The sequence below is a fragment of the Podospora pseudocomata genome (genome assembly GCF_035222375.1).
Source record: "Podospora pseudocomata strain CBS 415.72m chromosome 1 map unlocalized CBS415.72m_1, whole genome shotgun sequence".
Classification (NCBI taxonomy): domain Eukaryota; kingdom Fungi; phylum Ascomycota; class Sordariomycetes; order Sordariales; family Podosporaceae; genus Podospora; species Podospora pseudocomata.
Genome location: NW_026946363.1, coordinates 2270245 through 2287900, shown reverse-complemented (window position 1 = coordinate 2287900; position 17656 = coordinate 2270245). Strand labels below are relative to the sequence as shown.

Genomic DNA, 17656 nt, shown 5'->3' with positions numbered 1-17656 from the left:
TAGCCCGTCCCAAGAAATCCGTAGCAGGGGCTTCCTGATACACAGCGGGAATCCCTTCCCCGACAACCAGCCGGAGCACAACAAAGAACCACCCGAACTTTATCCCATCCGAACTTTATCCCATCCGAACTCCAGCTGTCAGGGAAGAAGGCCGCTCTCGAGGCCGGGAAGATCCACGAACCCTCCGCATCCGATGGTCCGGTTCCGGCCTCCGGGCTTTACCTCCACCCCGCCGGTCAAATGACGTCCAGACTCGGATGCTGTTGGCTATTGTCTGCTGTATCGGCGAAGGTTGTGGCAGACATAGCAGTGGCAGGTGGGAGTGTCCTGGTAGTACGAGGCATCGTTGCTGGTCACCCGCCTGTCTTGTTCAACCAGCACTTTTTGTTCTGCTGTCGTAGAGGAATTTGCAAGTGGAAGAAGACTAGGCTCGAATAGCTGTCGCCGGTCATATTCTCTCTCCAGCCTGTCCATCTCCCTTTCGATTTCACCAAGCAGTCGTACACATTCCTTGTGTCGGATTTGCTCACATGCCAGAAAGTCTTCTTCGAGTGTTGCATATACTCGTGGCTCGGTGTGGTCAGCCGCTGGAGCTAGGTCTCTGTACTCGTTGGTGTCTTGATATGGCGGTGATGACTTTTCGAGATCGTCGTATATTTGATGTTGTCTTCTTTCGGGCTTGCGCTTGTGCTTTGGTGATCTCTTTCTAGGGCCGAGTACAGGAATCAAGAGGCCGATCAAACACATTGTGAAATTCGAGAAGAAATCGACTGGAGATGGCATGTAGACTTTGTCAGATGTCTCCCACTCCATCTCACCACTCACAGCCACACTGACAATCTATATAGCTCCATCATCACCAGAGAAAGGCCAGTTCTGGCAAGGGCCGGCATGCAGCTGAATCTGTCGAGGCATTCAGCTTCTTTGAGGCCCTGCGGCAATTCGTTGTCTTGGGATGGACTTACTACCCGCTATGCAGCCATCGTCACCAACAAGCATCACAAGAGCTTATTAGACCAGTTGATGATGCGAAGGCCACAGTCTTGGTCTCGGATATAAGCTGAGCCGTGGGCTTGTTTGCCAGTGGGAGGTCCTCTGTCCCGGTTGCATCAAAGAACAGCGTTCTGAGAGATCATCCAGAGGTTTTCGCGATGGCCCATGAGATGCAAACGGCAACCAAAGGAAACAATCAATCTCGATGTGGCCTGAGACCCCGAGTGAGGCATGCCGTCCTATCGCGGGGTTTCCGTTGGACCCCTCGTTTCATCCCATCTGTTGTGACAACTCTGGGGTGTTTGAGCTCTTCATTCTTTGACATTTCTCTTCTTTAAGTGGGTTCACCTTTGCAACCCAAAGGAAACAACCCTCATCAGTTGAGAGTCTTTATACGGGCAGTTTCGTTGACGTTGACGACAGACCGTCATCTTACCCCTCCTCCACTTTCGCATGTACCCCGCAGCAGCTCAGGACCCCTTCGATCAACACGACACCCCCCGACCCGATCGAACCCCCCTCCCCCTTGTGCCTGGGGCCGCGACAACCGAGAGTTGGTCTAATTGCATCATCTCCCCATACCTGTTATAAACAACAACATCACCCAACCAACAAAGAAGCTTCCCCCCGTTGTTGTTCGGTGTCGTAGCGAAACAAAACAACACCACCACAAACAACCCCCATCATGGCCTCCGAAAGCAGCGCCCCGGCCACGGCGGCGCCGGCAGCACCGCAGACCTACTCAACCGATCCCGCCCTCTACATCTACACCTCCCTCACAGCCGGCTCCTCCCACATTGTCACCGCCACCTCCCGCCTGGAGACCATCCTCCGCGCCAACCGCGTCCCCTTCAAAGCAATCGACATCGCCGTCGACGAGAAAGCGCGCATGCTCTGGGGCCGCCGCGCAGGCAAAGACGCCTCGGGCCGCCAGAGAAAGATCCCCGGCCTAGTCCAAGAAGGCCTCGTCCTCGGCGTTCGTCCCCCCCTTCTGCCCCCCCTTTTCCCATACCACACCCTCACCACCCCCTCCCCCCACCTAACCCCCGTGTGTAGGACCTAGTAGAAATCGAAGAATGGAACGAATACGGCGAACTCAAACAACACGTCCAAATCTACTACGACGACTTCACCATCCCCTCCAAATCCGCCGCCCCCCCCCCCATCGTCCAAAAACCAGTCACCACCTCCAAACCTGCCCTTCCACCGGTGGCTCCTCAGAACCTGGTCAAGGCCACCACTCCCGCGCCGCAACATCCTGCCTCGTTGCCAATCCGCTCCATCGTCGAAGAAGCTGCGCAAAAAGCGAAAAAGAATCAGCTGAATGCGTTGAGGAGCAAGGCTGCTGCTGCTAGTGCAAAGGTGCAGGAGAACGAGGGGAAGGAAAGCAAAAAAGAGGAGACTCCAGCGGGATTTCAGAGCCCGACGAGCACCGGGTGGAAGAGCTCTGGCGATAAAACGATTGAGACCACGATTCAGAGCCCTACGACCACGAGCTGGAAGGGGAGTCTGCCCAAGGACGTGGACCCGCCCGTGACGAACGTGCATGGGAGCCCGATTGAGAGGGTGAGCAAGGAGGAGATTGAGGCGGTGGAGAAGGCCGAGGCGATTAAGGAGGAGAGCAGTGAGGAGGAGGAGGAGGAGAGTAGTGAAAATGACAAGAAGCTAGAGGAGAAGAAGTAAATACGGACATGTTTGATTCGTGGGTTGATAATGTGTTGCGAGTTTGGGTTCTTCGGAGGTGAGGTTGGTGTTTGATAGTTTCGGTTTAACTAGGTGATTTGATATGTGCTGTAGCAAGGAAGGCCTGCCTGCATGGTGTATATGGTTTACTTTTCAATGTCAGATGCTTTTCAGTTCATGTTGGTGAGGAGAAAGTCGCTATAGATATCGCATGTGATTTTCATTTCACAGTCGAAAAATAAATAAAAAAAACATGTATTATTTCCCATTTATGACCCCTTCTGTACAATATAAACAAAATATCTCCTCATATCAGTCATACAACCCCTCGTCATCATCCTGCCCCTGCCCCCCAAACGGCGCACCACTCCCACCACCAACATCAACCGCCTTCCCCTTCCCCTTATCCCTATACCCACCACCATTCACCCCCTCCCCATCATCACACTCATCCTCCTCACTCCCCGTCGCCACCGCCTTGCCCTTTCCTTTCCCCTTACCCCTATGCACAGCCACACTTCGATCACTGGCACTCCTCTTCCCCATAGCCAACCTCCCGTTTTGCTGCTGCTGCTGCTGCGTCGTCGTCTCTTTCTTGTCCTTCACCCCCTCAAACGTAGCCCTGACCTTTTCGTAATGCTCCAGCTCCCCAGCACTGACGCTGGGAATAAGCTCACTGTGAGCGTCAAGGAAGTCTTGCTCCGTCACCATGACCGCAACGTCTTCTTTCGTGGCGAAGTGGTCAAAGAAGTAAGCGGTGGTGATCTCAGGTTGATTCTGCGCTTGGCGTTCCGTGTTGATAGCCTTGACCTTCTTATCAACGAGGGCAGCCTGTCTCGTAACAGCCTTGAGCATGGCGTCTGAGCAGAGGGCGTAAAAGTCGGCGCCGGTGTAAGTGAACGGCAACCGCTCGGCGACGTTGCGGAGGGAGACTGAGGGGTGGAGGGTGAATCTTTCACATCGTCGTTAGCAACCATTATCGGGTAGGTGAAGGGGGGGAATACATACTTCCTCGTCAGCGCCTCCATAATCTTCATCTGCTTCTCATGTGTATCCGACACTCCCAAGTAAAGCATCTTGTCAAACCTCCCCGGCCGCAACAGCGCCTGGTCCAGCAAATCCGGCCTGTTCGTCGCTCCCACCACAAACACCCCCCCCGCATCCTCATCCCCCCCGCTCATCCCGTCCAGCTCCGCCAGCAACTGACTGACAATCCGATCCATCACACCACCGCTATCTCCCTGGTTCCCCCTCTTCGGCGCCACCGAGTCCAACTCGTCAAAGAAAACCACACACGGCCTCGCGTCCCTCGCCCGCTGAAACACCCTCCGCACATTAGCCTCGCTCTCACCAATATACATGTTCAACAGCTCGGGCCCCTTGACACTGAAGAAATTCAAACTGTACTCTGTCGCAATCGCCTTTGCAAGCAGCGTCTTGCCCGTTCCAGGCGGACCATAAAACAAGATACCAGACCTCTTCTTCATCCCCTTGGCGAACAGCTCCGGCCTCTCCAGCGGCAGCTGGATCGTCTCCGTCACCGCCTCCTTCACATTATTCAACCCCCCCACATCATCCCAAGTCACATTCGGGATCTTGGGCGCCCCAATCGCATCCGCAAAGTTCTTCCGTGCCGCCTCGACCGCAACCTCAAAGTCAGACTTTGTCAGCCCCTGCGCCGCCGGCCCACCAGCTACTTTCACGTCCCGGACCGTGACAGGCACGCCCTCGTTCTTGGACGCCTTTGCCGACAAGGCCTCCAGCCTCGCCTTCTGGGCAACCAGGGCTCGCTCGACAACATCAACCAAATCCCCCGCCACCAGCGCAGCAGTCTTGAGCGCTATCCCGCCGAGCTCAACCTCGGGGTCGAGAGCAACACCCTGGTTGTCCAGAATAGTCCTGAGAATCGCCTCCCTCTCTCCCTCGTCGGGCGCAGTCATCTCCAGCTCGTGCGTAAACAGCGCCCTAATCCCATCAGGCACCTTCTCCACCTCGGTCGTGGTGGCGATCAGCACCCTCGCATCTTGGAGCACCTCCCTGATGCTGGTCACCATCCTGTCCGCCGTCAGAGCTTCAATATGCCTAACCAGCAGCGCGCAGCAATCCGGGCCGCAGCTCATCGCTCTTTCCGCCCTCGATGTCAAAAACCCAGCAGTCTTGACGTCGCTCCCGCCAGCGCCGGAGTCGTTGACGATGTCGTAGGCGTCGATGGCAAAGGTGTGCAGCCCAACATCGGCGCAGGCTTGCGACGCGGTGAAGGCTTTCCCGATGGCGCGCTGGGTAGAGACAAGAAGGATAGCCACGGGTGGCATCTTGAGATGAAGCGCCGGCTTGCTAGTAGCAGCAGCCATCAACTCTCTCAGTTTCCTCCTCAGAGGGGAGACAGCCGCCGTCCTCTCCGGCGCAATCATCAACGGGCTGCCGGCGTGAGAGGACGGCTGTCTGGGCAACCTATCAATCCCAAGATAATACCTCCAAGTACTACCCGCAATCCCCGGAATCCGACTCGTCGTCGACCCCGTCTGCTCCAAATGCGCCAGCGAGATATCCACACAAGCCACCCCCCCCCAGGGATCCTCCTCCTCCCCCTCCTCCTCCTCCTCCCCCATCGTCTCCGCACCAACTTCCTGCTTCGCAGCCGACACATGCCCAACTCTAAACCACGCCACCTCGTCATACTTGAGGCTGTGGTGGTCTGTCCTCCTCGAGGCAATCAACCCCAGCACGTCATCGACCGCACTTTCCCCTTCCCCACCACCCGTCATCGTCCCCTCCTGCAGCGTCCTCCCAAGCTGCGTATCAATCGGCACAGCAATCAGATCCCCCCCCTTCACCACCCTCAACCTCCTCTCAAACCAAAACTTCAGCCCCGCCATCACGGCAGTCTGCACATCCCTCTCCACCGCCACCGGCGTCCTGACATGCTGCAAAATCACCTCCCTCGCCGCCGGCGGCTGAAGCACCGCCGCCACCCCTTGCGTTGTCTTCTTCCCTTTGATCCCCGCACGCCCTCCCCCACCCCTTTGAATGGGCGCCACCCTCAAATAAGCCGGCCCCTCCAGGTTCGCCAGAAATATAGGCGAGGCATACACCCCCGGCCCCGTCCCGCCCCCCCCCTTCTGAACCTGGCTCTCGAAAAACGACATCCTCCTCCCCTCCTGTTTCGAGCTCGGCACTCGTGCCACAGGCCTGGACGAATACCCCTCCGGCAACCCATACACCCTCGCCGGTCTCCACTGGATTTCATCAGGGCTGGCGTCAACAAAGCTCCCCAGCCCAAACTGCCCAAACCCGTTCGACGGCGGCTCCTGCGCCGCCTCAACCCTGACCCAATCCCCCGAAAAACACCCAATCCGGGGAAGATCCCTCACGTCGACGTAGATCCGCGCTTCTTCATCATCTTCGGGAGCAGGTTTCGGATGCAGGACCTCAGGAGGCACAGGCTGGACCAGACCGTGAGCTTTGAACAGCCTACCGCGGGGACGGTCGGGTCGAGCGGTTGCGGCGGTGAAGCTGGAAAAGACAGACACAGCGCTGCTCATGCCGTTGGTCTTGCGGCCTCGACCCCCAATGGTGGTGGGCGTGCCGATGCCGCTTGTGATGGCAGAGGTCAGGCTGGGAGCCTGGAGGGAGATCATCTCGTCCATCGAGTCGTCTGACAATGCATCTTCCTCTTCGTCCTCGGCCTCTTCCACTTCGGTTTCGGTATCCCCGTCCTCCTCCACCCGGGCATCTGTGCGAGCGCCCTCCTCAGCTGCCGAGTAAAACTGATCATTGGACGTATCCTCATCCTCCTCGGTCACGCCACCGATCCGGGTGCTCGGCATCGGTGGAGCGGACGAGCGGTTGTGCTTGGAGTGAATCCTCCCGCGCGAGACAATAATCTTGGTACTAGGCGCGAGAATCCCCTGACCGACTGGCTCGCACAGTGTAATCCTGCCGGGGTTGGGCGGGATGTGGGTGACGGGGTGAGGGGGGAGTGGCAGCGGGAACATATCCCCCGTGTGAACCACCTTTAGCGTATCAAGCGCCGTGCGCAACGCAGCCGTGAGACGGTCCTCGGGGGTGGGGGTTGCGCCGCCCGCGGAGGAGGTGACCTTGCCCTTGGAGGGGGGGTGGTCTCTGAAGAAGGTGCCCTCGCCGTTCTCCAGTCGGTTGGCTAGTTCCCCTTCTAGGCTGACGAACACGGTGTCGAGGGCGATCGCGGTGACGTCTAGAACCAAAACCTCAATGCCGCTTCTGCTGCTGTGGCTGGACAGGCGCGAGGGCGCGACTTGCTTGAGGTTGATGGCAAAGGACTGGAGGGCGAGGGAGGAGGGGGCAAACTGGACCGTGTTTGGGGCGAGGGCCGAGGATTTTGTGACGGGGACGATTGACCAGTTGATGGCTTCGGGGGTGGGGGTTGGTGCCCAGGGGGCGATGGCGATGTGGACGAAAGGGCGGGGAGGGGGGTGGTGGTCTTCGTCTTCGTGGGCTTTGTGGTAGCAAAAGATAATGTTAGCACTGGATCAACAGCTTGACAAGTCAGTATAGAAAAGATAGGAGACCAACCATGCTGCAAATGCGGAAACAACTCTGCGTACAAGTCCTCCGACACAATGCCCACATCACTCTTGACATGGTCATCAAGCACCAAACGCGCCGCCAGCGCCGGCTTGTCCTGTCTGCGTCTACGGACCCGTCTCTTGTTTGCTCCTCTTACTTCTGAAGCTGCTGCCATGGTTGGAAGTTCGCGCGGTGCGACGTTGTCGTGGGGGTTATGGCTTCCGAGCGTCGCGTGGTGTCGTGGTGTGGGTAGGGTAGGGGCGGTCCAGCAAGGTACATGAACGGGTTTCGGGAGTTGTGGTTGGGAAAAATTAGATGATGGATATTCGAGAATGAGGAGGTAGCAGAGCAATGCAGCTGCTGACTAGGAACACCCAATGGCCTCTGGGGTTTAAAGCATTCGAGGAGACTCTCAGCGCGAAAGTAGACCCGCCTGTTTCGGTGGTGGTGAACCCAGCAGCAGCTGGTGGTGTGGCTTCGGCTTCCTTTCACCTCGGCATATGGCATTGGCTATTCGCGGATCCGCTTACCCAGCCGGGACTAGGGTAACCCTAACCCTTCTCTTTGGGTTTCACGTATGTAGTGTCTAGGCTAGAAGAACAGCATGATGTTACGAAAATAGGCTTGTCGGGTTGGTCTTCTACTTTTCACACCATGATATGTCTTGCTCTTTCGTGCCAGCCTACCAGACGTCCAATGTTCAGTTCAACAGACAGGTACCCAGTGTTCCGGGTTACTTGTGGTCACTTGTCTCATTATGCACGACATCTATGCCAATCTTTGGGAGAACGAATAGCAGTCACAACCTCTCGATCATTCAGGTTTCTTGTCCATGGGAAATATTTTCCAGTTGTTGTTGTTGATGACGGTTCAGGTTCATCCCAAGTCCCAAGCCCAAGGGTTGTGCTGTCAGCCACCCACCCAGCAGAGCCCCACTGTGATCAACGATCTTCACATGCGTAAAACAGACCTAAACCAATCGCAAGGCCCTGTCAACACCCCGCGCCCATGCTCCCAGCTGCATGGTGACGCAGGGGGTTATTTGTTCCCTCGACATCCATCTTTCCATGTCATGACAAGAAGCTTGTTTGTGACCCTGCATTTTGCTCGATGTGGATGGTTTATCCTTTTCAGTTTCGATCGCAAGAGGGGGAAAATCTTGTCGACAGTGGCTGGCTTCTCCGGAACGAGACCGTTTTTGTCCCGTTTAGTAACTGCAGCCACAAATGACGTCTGGCATGTGGGGATGGAGTATGGCATGCCTCGAGTCTCATTGATGTTTTTTCTGTTTGTGAGACGGGCGGTTTCTTCAAGATCTAGACACCTGTTGTTCTACTATCACGACGGTATTTTCTTTCCAGTCGGTTCAATCTGTATGATATCAGCAATATATTCCCCGTTCAGAGGGAGACCAAGCCACCCTCACCTTCAGCCATGGCTGTCCAAGCAACCCTCACCCAGTCCTCACCACCAGGCGCCATAGACGAAAACGAACTCGCCAAAACAGCCGTCGAGTTCGCCGAGCAATCAGAAAAGCTCTCTCTCCTCCCACCAGAACAAGGCAACCACGACGCCATCGCGGTCGAAGCCCAATTCGTAACCCCCCACGACACGGTGATAGTAACAGCCGACGGCCACCGCCTCCCAACCGTCCCGGTCCAAGAAGCTCACAAGCTCAACGTCTTGCGAGAAGAACTGGAAACACAACTCGAACCAACCCACCACCACCACCCAGTCCAATCCCCCAACGAAGAAAAAGCCATTGCCCTCTCCCAGCAGCAAAATGGCACCTCCCCAAACAAAAGATCGACCGACGCCAGCCTCAAAAGGTCGATGCCACCATCCCACACCAACCCCTTGTTCCCCCCTCTACCTTTATACGGCCCCCCTTCCCTTATGACCCACATCCAGTGTCTCATCTTCCGATTCACCTCCTTCTTCCTCTCCCTCGGTTTCTTAGCTGTCATCGTCCTCGGCGCGCTATTCACCTCCATCGGCCCCTCGGTCCAACACCTCTGGCGACTCGTCACCCTTCGCAACCCCGACGCTTCCTCCCGCCCCTTTTACAAGGAAGAAACCCGCCGGGCCGAGATCAGGAAACGGCAAGAAGAAGCCTGGTTATCCGGCCACCGCCCGTCAGGTAAAACCCCCTACCCCCCCACCGAAGGCGGCCCCGACCCCTTGGTCTGCGACCCAGCCTACTACGCCAGAAGAGTAGGCCTCGATATCGAACCCTTTGAAGTCCAGACGGAAGACGGTTTCCTCATCGACCTCTGGCATGTCTACGATCCGAAGGAGCACACCCCCTTGCCGGCTTGCGAACGTGCCCATCGCGGCCCGGAGACCTTCACACCCCCGAGGAAACCCCCATCCTCTCCAGCGAAGTTCCCGGTGCTGTTGATCCACGGCTTACTGCAATCCTCGGGGGCGTACTGCGTCAACGATGACGACTCCCTGGCTTTCCTACTCGCCAAGGCAGGGTATGACGTCTGGCTGGGCAACAACCGCTGCGGTTTCACGCCAAAGCACACGCTGCTGAAGTACTCCGACCCGAGGATGTGGGCCTGGAACATCCGCCAAATGGGCGTCTTTGACCTCCCGGCTTTGATCTCCCGTGTGTGCTACGAGACGGGGTTTTCAAAAATAGGACTGATCTGCCACTCGCAGGGCACGACGCAAGCCCTGGTCGCGCTGGCAAAGGAGCAGCGACCTGACCTCGGAGACAGAATCACGGTTTTTTGCGGGTTGGCTCCGGCGGCGTATGCGGGGCCGTTGATTGGGAAGATGTATTTTAAATTCATGAGGGTCATAAGCCCGGGGTTTTTCAGGGTCTTTTTTGGGATTCACGCGTTTATTCCGTTCATGATGGAGATGCACAGGCGACTAAACGGGAGGGTATATGGCTGGTTGGGGTACAAGGTTTTCGGCTTCTTGTTTGGGTGGGGTGATGGGAGGTGGGATAGGGGGTTGAGGGACAGGATGTTCAGGTTTGCGCCGGTTTTTGTCAGTAGCGAGAGTATGAGGTGGTGGTTGGGGAGGGAGTGCTTTGCTAGGCAGAAGTGCATACTAAGTACGAAGGAGGAGTGGAGGGCTGAGGAGAGGGAGGATGGGGAGGTTGGCGAAGAGGGGGTTTTGGGCGAGGTAGATAGGGATATGGCTGATGGTGGTGGGGGGGGGAGGGAAAGAAAAAAGGGGAGGAGGAGGAAGGGGAGCACGGCTTGGTATGATGAGAGGGCGCCGCCTTTTGCGCTTTGGGTGGCGGGGGATGATGATTTGGTGGATGGGGAAAAGTTGCTGAGGCGGTTTGAGAGGGGGAGGGAGCCACATGTGGAGGTGGTGCATCAGAAGGTCATTCCGGGGTATGAGCATTTGGATGTGATTTGGGCGATGGATGCGCCGGAGCAGGTGTTTAGGGAGGTGAAGGAGGTTTTGTGGAAGACGTGTGATGTGAGGGGTGTTTGTCGGGTTCCCAAGGGGTGTGAGGATGTTCCGGCTTGGAAGCCTAAGAAGAAGGAAGTGACAGGTGATGAGGGGGAGGAAGAGGAGGAGGAGGAAGAGTTGCAGTCTAGTAGCAGTGAGGACTTGTGTCGGTGAGATTCTGCATGGTAATAATGGCGAGTATGGCTCTGGAGGATAATAATCCAATACCCGGCAACAAGGAAAAGGAGTTTTTGTTTTTGATGGGATAGACGGACAGACAACGGTTCTCGCGTAATCTAGAGAAAGGAGAACGATATACTTGAAGCAATATGATCCATCCGACATTTCTGTTGCGCCATGTAAGTGAGGCTACTGCGGAGCATTCTCAGGAATCGGCACTCGGCATCTCCAACGGCCGCTATGGTTCAGGGGTCAGAGTCAGGCTGAACATCCCTGCCTCTGGGCCACCACAGTCTATTGGACCAACCCACCGCTTGTCCCATTCCCAAGCCTATAAGTGGCCAGAACAAGACCTCGCCAAGAAGCTGGCTGGACAGCAAGATGCGATGAACAAGCTGGGGTCCTGTCGTGACTTCCTCCCTTTCTGGGAAATTTGGGGCCTGACGAGAAAACCCGGGATTGTTTCTTTCTCTTTTTGCCACAAATTTCGATGTTTCTGCCTCGTCAACTTCACCTGCTCTTGCGGTGGAATTTGCTGTGTTCCGGCCTCTGGTGGTCATTACGATATCGTTACATGCCACTCACTCACTGAGTCGGATAATCTGTTCAACCCACCACTCGGTCGTGGACAACTTGTCCAACCGGCGGCCGCCACCTGAAGACACCATGGTCGTCCCATTTCTCACCGGCAACCGGAGGGGGAGAGTCATCGGTATCGCTCTCCTCTTGACCGTCATCATATTCTGGCTTGGGTACCAGTCTCCGATAGCCACGCCCAGGCAGGAGACGCTCGATTTACACACTCCAAAAGTTCCCGAACATGTTACCCCTCACCACCACGACACTGGCCAAGTAGCACACCCAAACACGAACCCGGCAGGCTCTGCCGAGCGCGAAGACGATGTCACCGAAGAGCATGGAGCCACGCCTACCAAGCCCAAGACTACCAAGGTCCCTCCGGCAGAAGGTGACGATAGCGACGTTGGGCTGGCCGACTTTGGGAACCAGTTCGCGACCACTGAAGAGGCCGGGCCGGCTGCCACAGCCAAGGTTGACTGTATCGGGTTCGAACAGCTGCAGAGACAGAAGCCGGGACCGCACTCTGAAGGCAAGCGCAAGTTCCCATTTGTGCGCCCGCCCCCCGAGTGCAGGACTTTCCGGCTGCCCGCTCTTGAAGCTCTGCTTGAGCGCATGAAGAAGGTGATCAAGGACCCGGATCTCTACCGTCTGTTTGAGAACAGCTACCCGAACACGCTCGACACCATGGTCAAATGGCGTGGATATGCCAACAAGACGGTGGAAGGCGGCTCGGGAGAAGAAGGCTCTGACGAGGTGCAGACGGTGGTGACGGACGAGGAGCTCACCTATGTGATCACGGGTGATATCGACGCCATGTGGCTCCGTGACTCTGCCAGTCAGATTTATTCGTATCTGCCGTTGCTTGAGCCGTCTGACAAGTTTGATTCCCTGGCTAGTCTGTGGCGTGGGTTGATCAACTCACACTCTCGATACATTGTCATTTCGCCCTACTGCCATTCGTTCCAGCCACCTCCCGAGAGCGGCATTCCTCCGACGCACAACGGTGCTTTCCACCAGAACAACCCGCAGCCTCCTTACAACCCCAAGCTGGTGTTTGACTGCAAGTGGGAGCTGGACAGCTTGGCTTCGTTCCTCCAGATCAGCGCCGCTTACTATACCCGGACCGACGACCTCAAGTTCTTCTCCAGGTACTCCTGGGTCAACGCTGTGGAAGCGGCTGTTGATGCTTCAGCCGCCATGCGTCTCGGGACATACGATGAGGAGGGACACGTCTTGCCGTCGGCCTGGACTTTTACCGGATACACCAACCGTGGCTCCGAGACCTTGACGAATGACGGCCTCGGTAACCCCGTCAAGGAGAACGGCATGGTTCGATCTGCCTTTAGACCTAGCGATGACGCCTGCATCTTCCAGCTTTTGACTCCCAGCAACATGATGTTTGCTGCCTATCTCGAGCAGGCGTCTGCGATCATGGAGGGGCTCGCCGAGCAGAAACTCAACCCCAAGGCTGCTAATCTTACGACAGAGATGCGCAAGCTGGCCAAGACTATCCGCCACGGCATTGCCAAAGACGCCGTTGTCAAGCACCGCGACTTTGGCGAGATTTTTGCGTACGAAGTTGATGGGTATGGCGGTGCCAACTTGATGGACGATGCCAATGTTCCATCTCTGCTGGCCTTCCCCTTGTGGAATTACACCAACACCAAGACCTCGACGACGCCACGCATGGTCAAGTCTGTGAACAAGAGCCTCGGCGCGCGCAACGGTACGATTGAGAAGAACTCGGAGAAGGAGAAGGACGAGGAGGAAGAAGCCAAGCATGACTATGCCAAGATTTACCAAAACACTCGCAAGTTTGTGCTGAGCATGGCCAACCCGTATTATGCCAAGGGTCCAGCGCTTTCGGCCGTGGGCGGTCCTCATCTTGGTCCTGGAAAGGGGTGGCCGATGGCTGCTACGGTGGCGGCGCTGACGGCGTTTGAGGACCTTGCTGGGTTTTCGGATGAGGAGAGGGGGAGGGTGGTTGGGGAGCAGATGTTGATGGTGCTTAATTCGACTTCGGGCGCCGGGGTTATCCATGAAACGGTGAACGCGTGGCGCGAGTTTGACTTTACGAGGAGCTGGTTCGGGTGGGCTAATGGGTTGTTTGGGGAGCTGATTTTGAAGATTGCGGAGGATGAGGAGAGGAGGGGGGTTGGCGAGAAGGGGTTGCTGGGGAGGTTGTATCAAGAGTGAGCTTGATGTCTGATCAAAGGGCTGGAAAAAAAATGGTGCTGGTTCTTTCTGGATATTTTATGGGAAACAAAACAACAAAGGCATTGGGAGGCGTTGGATGATGCAGTTTTTGGGTATTCTCTTTGTATTTTTCCGTTGATGCTAAATATCAAGATTCTTGTCTGGAGGTGAATGGGAATATGTTGCCCGGCTTTCATGCACCTTGAGTCTATGTGGAAAGAACAGAGGTGTTTGGTAATAGCAAGGCATGGGGTGTTTGTTCTTGGCACGAAGAATTATCCTTCAGCTAAAAGAGTACGGGGAAGTTGCTCAGAGCTGTACACACTAATGCCGGGGGGGGGGATGAGAGGGTCACTGGGAGTGGGAGCAAGTGGTGTCGAGAAAAAAAAGCGGGATGAAGACGATCCAGGCTGGACTCGACCGCTCGACCTCCTTCAAGTCAACCACCTACCTGGCCTCTGAGCAGAAATCTCGAGGTGATTGCTGAACATATCGGGAACATAGAAACGTCAAAAATAAATAAAAAAAATCTTTAGCATCTCTTTGAGTAGCGTGTCATCCTTAGTGCAGGGGCCATGCTAATCTTCTCTGTATCGTTTCCTGGGAGAGAGGTTAGTTTTATTGGCAAAGTGAGAAGCAGATGGTTGAGCCAAACTTACAAATTGACCAAATGCCCCGAAGGGCGAAGTCCTGCTGCAGAGCATTGGTATATAAAGGGCTGATTAGTATATAAAGGGCTGATTGGTATATAAAGGCCTGATGGGAGCAGGTGCGGACTGTCAGCAGTCGACGCAGCTGTGCGCGGTCTGCCACAAGGTTTTGGCTGGCCGTCGGGCGGTGGGTTGCTCCAGGTCCCAAACAACAGGGAAGGAAGCTTCAATTGAAGTCAAAAGTCAATTAATTGAAGCTCCAAGGGCTGTAGTGGCAACCCATCACCGACATCACCACCAAAACAGGTTGAAGATGCGAGACTTGCCGTGTGGAAAATGGCACAGCAAGAGATTTTTATACCAACCCACAGTCCAATCGAGACTAGCCCGGCAATTACATAAGTCTGGTGGATGCACTTCCTGTTGCTTCAAGTGTGGGGCCATGCCCGATCACGGCGAATCGTGGGGCAGATTGCACCCGTAGCTACCCCTCCATTAGCGTTGATAGGGGAGTGACGGAAGAGGGGGGGGGTAGGGGACGGGCAGGAGGTGTCGCAAAAAATATTAGACTCCTCTAGACGAGGCGAGCCTCTGCATGGTGTGATTGATTCTCTCTTTTTTTTTTTTTTTTTCCTCTCTTCTTTGTAACATCCAGAGAGTTGGTAGAGAGAAACACAACTGGTAAGCTTTGCTCCTCTGGTGTGGAAGACAGTGAGTGACACACTCACGTCATACATGATCAAGAAAGAGAGAAGAGTTGACTGACCTTGACAAACCTTCCTGGTTTCTTTCACAATCACAGATTGCCCCGCGCAACATACACTCTAGTCACCATGGCCGACTCCCAAAGAATTGCGATTGTCTCTGTCTATGACAAGACGGGACTGTTGGACTTGGCCAAGGGCCTTGTCCAGAACAATGTGCGCATCCTCGCTTCCGGCGGCACTTCCAAGATGATCAGGGAGTCTGGTTTCCCTGTCGAGTGAGTGCCCTCACCCTCCCTACTTCGAGATCGGTCACCCAGCTTCGGCTTCATGGGTGAGTCATTTTGGGAGAAAGTGGCTGACAGTGTGGCTTCTTCTCCAGGGACATCTCTGCCATCACCAAGGCCCCTGAGATGCTCGGTGGCCGTGTCAAGACTCTCCACCCCGCTGTTCACGCCGGCATCCTGGCTCGCAACCTCGGTTCGGACGAGAAGGACCTCGCCGAGCAAAACATTGACAAGGTCGACTATGTCATCTGCAACCTGTACCCCTTCAAGGACACGGTTGCCAAGATCAATGTCACCGTTCCCGAGGCGGTCGAGGAGATCGATATCGGCGGTGTTACTCTGATCCGCGCCGCGGCCAAGAACCACTCTCGCGTCACCATCCTCAGCGACCCCAAGGACTACGCCGAGTTCCTCAGAGAGATCGAGGCCGGTGAGGTCAAGGAGGAGACCAGGAAACTCTATGCCCTCAAGGCCTTCGAGCACACCGCCGACTACGATGCCGCCATCTCCGAGTTCTTCCGCAAGCAGTACGCTACCGGCCTCCAGTACCTTCCCCTCCGCTACGGCGCCAACCCTCACCAGAAGCCCGCTTCCGCCTACGTTAAGGAGGGCGAGCTTCCCTTCAAAGTTCTCGGCGGTGCCCCCGGCTACATCAACCTTCTCGATGCCCTCAACAGCTGGCCTTTGGTCAAGGAGCTCAAGAAGGCCCTCGGCAAGCCCGCTGCCGCCAGCTTCAAGCACGTCTCTCCCGCCGGTGCTGCCATCGGCGAGCCCTTGACCGCCGAGGAGCGCAAGGTTTACATGGTTGACGATATCCCCGGCATTGAGAGCTCCGGTCTCGCTCAGGCTTATGCCCGCGCCAGAGGTGCCGACCGCATGAGCAGCTTCGGCGACATGATTGCTCTTTCCGACATTGTCGATGTCCCCACCGCCAGCATCATCTCCAAGGAGGTTTCCGACGGTGTTATCGCCCCCGGGTACGAGCCCGCTGCTCTTGAGATCCTCAAGAAGAAGAAGGGCGGCAAGTACCTCGTCCTCCAGATGGACCCCGAGTTTGAGCCCTCCAAGTCCGAGACCAGAACCGTCTACGGCATCACCCTTGCCCAGGGCCGCAACGACGTCGAGATCTCGCCCGAGACCTTCCGCAACATCATCACCCCCAAGAACGCCGGGCCTCTTTCCGAGACCGCCCAGCGTGACTTGACTGTCGCCACCATTGCTCTCAAGTACACTCAGAGCAACTCTGTCTGCTACGCTGCTAGGGGCCAGGTTGTTGGTCTCGGCGCTGGCCAGCAGTCCAGAATCCACTGCACCCGTCTTGCCGGTGACAAGGCCGACAACTGGTGGCTCCGCTTCCACCCCCGCGTCCTGGGCATCAAGTGGAAGAAGGGCACCAAGCGCCCCGACAAGAGCAACGCCATTGACCTGCTCGTCAGTGGTCAGGTCCCCAAGTCCGGCCCTGAGCGTGAGGCCTTTGAGGGCTTCTTCGAGGAGGTCCCTGCCGCCTTCACCGAGGAGGAGAAGACTGAGTGGCTCGGCAAGCTTACCGATGTTGTTGTCTCCAGCGATGCTTTCGTAGGTTTTTTTCCTGTTCTGAACACTCAAAAAGCAGCTACTAACAAGAGTGAAAACAGTTCCCCTTCACCGACAATGTCTACCGCGCCTCCCGATCCGGCGTCAAGTACATTGCCGCTCCCCTCGGCAGCCAAAACGACATTCCCGTATTCGAGACGGCCGAGAAGCTGGGCATCACCTTTGTGGAGCAGAACATTCGTCTGTTCCACCACTAAGAGTGCGATGATGACAATGAAGTGATAAAAAAAAAAGAGATGAGAAACTCAATAATGAACGATACCCCCGGGCATGCTGTCTGGTTCTGACATGTGAAAAATGAAGAATAAATATAAATGGGTTTAAAGGACACTGGGTGGGTGGGATTGGGAAGATGGATAGGGCTTTTGATTGTAAAAAAAGGGGGGGTTAAAAAGGAAAAGGCGCGAAAGTTCAACACTTTTTTTTTCTACAGGTAGAGAGAGTAGAAATGGTGTGAATGGATGATTAAGGTCAAAAAAGGGAGTGTATTTCTCGGGGGTTAGTGATGGAACTCCAGGTTTGGCCGTTGAGTTGTCCCTTTTTGACATGTATAGTTTTTTGAGTTGAGACAAACTTACTGGCTTGCTGCCCCTAAATCTGATTCAAGAAACTACACTCTCACTTCTTTCTTGGGGGTGTTTCAAGCAAGCAGTAGTAATCATTTTCCAGTCAATTTTCTTCGTTAACCTCACTCACCCAAGACTGTTTCACTTGATGCCGAGTGACACCCCCCCACCCCCAAAACTCGCCCCCCTTTTTTCAGAAGGCAACAATAATGGCCGTGCTGTTTGCCATGCTGTTTGCTGGATGGGTACTCCGTAAGTGG

General features: G+C 55.6%; 6 protein-coding genes across 6 annotated transcripts; 5 read left to right on the top strand and 1 right to left on the bottom strand.

Moving 5' to 3' along the window:
- Nucleotides 1-1198: 1198 nt before the first annotated feature.
- On the top strand, nt 1199-1584 carry QC762_0007800 (uncharacterized protein; the record flags this gene model as incomplete). The annotated part of the gene is made up of 2 exons (XM_062882852.1): nt 1199-1291; nt 1417-1584. The coding sequence occupies 2 exons, from the start codon at nt 1199-1201 to the stop codon at nt 1582-1584; spliced, it is 261 nt and encodes an 86-aa protein (XP_062748312.1).
- Nucleotides 1585-1678: 94 nt separating this feature from the next.
- Nucleotides 1679-2952, top strand: QC762_109340 (uncharacterized protein; the record flags this gene model as incomplete). Its single annotated transcript, XM_062885355.1, has 2 exons — nt 1679-1969; nt 2050-2952. 2 exons carry the CDS (start codon nt 1679-1681, stop codon nt 2674-2676), a joined length of 918 nt encoding a protein of 305 aa, XP_062748311.1. The 3' UTR covers nt 2677-2952.
- Nucleotides 2953-2988: 36 nt separating this feature from the next.
- Nucleotides 2989-7816, bottom strand: PEX6 (peroxisomal assembly protein; the record flags this gene model as incomplete). The annotated part of the gene is made up of 3 exons (XM_062885354.1): nt 7228-7816; nt 3685-7150; nt 2989-3628 (listed from the first exon to the last, which is right to left on the bottom strand). The coding sequence occupies exons 1-3, from the start codon at nt 7394-7396 to the stop codon at nt 2989-2991; spliced, it is 4275 nt and encodes a 1424-aa protein (XP_062748310.1). The 5' UTR covers nt 7397-7816.
- Nucleotides 7817-8655: 839 nt separating this feature from the next.
- On the top strand, nt 8656-10815 carry QC762_109320 (uncharacterized protein; the record flags this gene model as incomplete). The annotated part of the gene is made up of 1 exon (XM_062885353.1): nt 8656-10815. The coding sequence occupies one exon, from the start codon at nt 8656-8658 to the stop codon at nt 10813-10815; it is 2160 nt and encodes a 719-aa protein (XP_062748309.1).
- A 672-nt stretch (nt 10816-11487) lies between these two features.
- Nucleotides 11488-13596, top strand: QC762_109310 (uncharacterized protein; the record flags this gene model as incomplete). The annotated part of the gene is made up of 1 exon (XM_062885352.1): nt 11488-13596. One exon carries the CDS (start codon nt 11488-11490, stop codon nt 13594-13596), a length of 2109 nt encoding a protein of 702 aa, XP_062748308.1.
- A 1174-nt stretch (nt 13597-14770) lies between these two features.
- ADE17 (bifunctional phosphoribosylaminoimidazolecarboxamide formyltransferase/IMP cyclohydrolase) lies at nt 14771-17479 on the top strand. Its single transcript, XM_062885351.1, has 3 exons — nt 14771-15228; nt 15333-16812; nt 16872-17479. The coding sequence occupies exons 1-3, from the start codon at nt 15080-15082 to the stop codon at nt 17025-17027; spliced, it is 1785 nt and encodes a 594-aa protein (XP_062748307.1). The 5' UTR covers nt 14771-15079; the 3' UTR covers nt 17028-17479.
- The last annotated feature ends 177 nt before the right edge of the window (nt 17480-17656 follow it).

What these genes read in the sequence shown, in the direction of transcription:
- ADE17 (XM_062885351.1), top strand. Translation starts at nt 15,080, where the DNA reads ATGGCCGACTCCCAAAGAATTGCGATTGTCTCTGTCTATGACAAGACG. An exon ending in GAGTCTGGTTTCCCTGTCGA is followed by an intron (nt 15,229 to 15,332) that starts GTGAGTGCCCTC and finishes CTTCTTCTCCAG; the next exon opens with GGACATCTCTGCCATCACCA. An exon ending in TTGTCTCCAGCGATGCTTTC is followed by an intron (nt 16,813 to 16,871) that starts GTAGGTTTTTTT and finishes GAGTGAAAACAG; the next exon opens with TTCCCCTTCACCGACAATGT.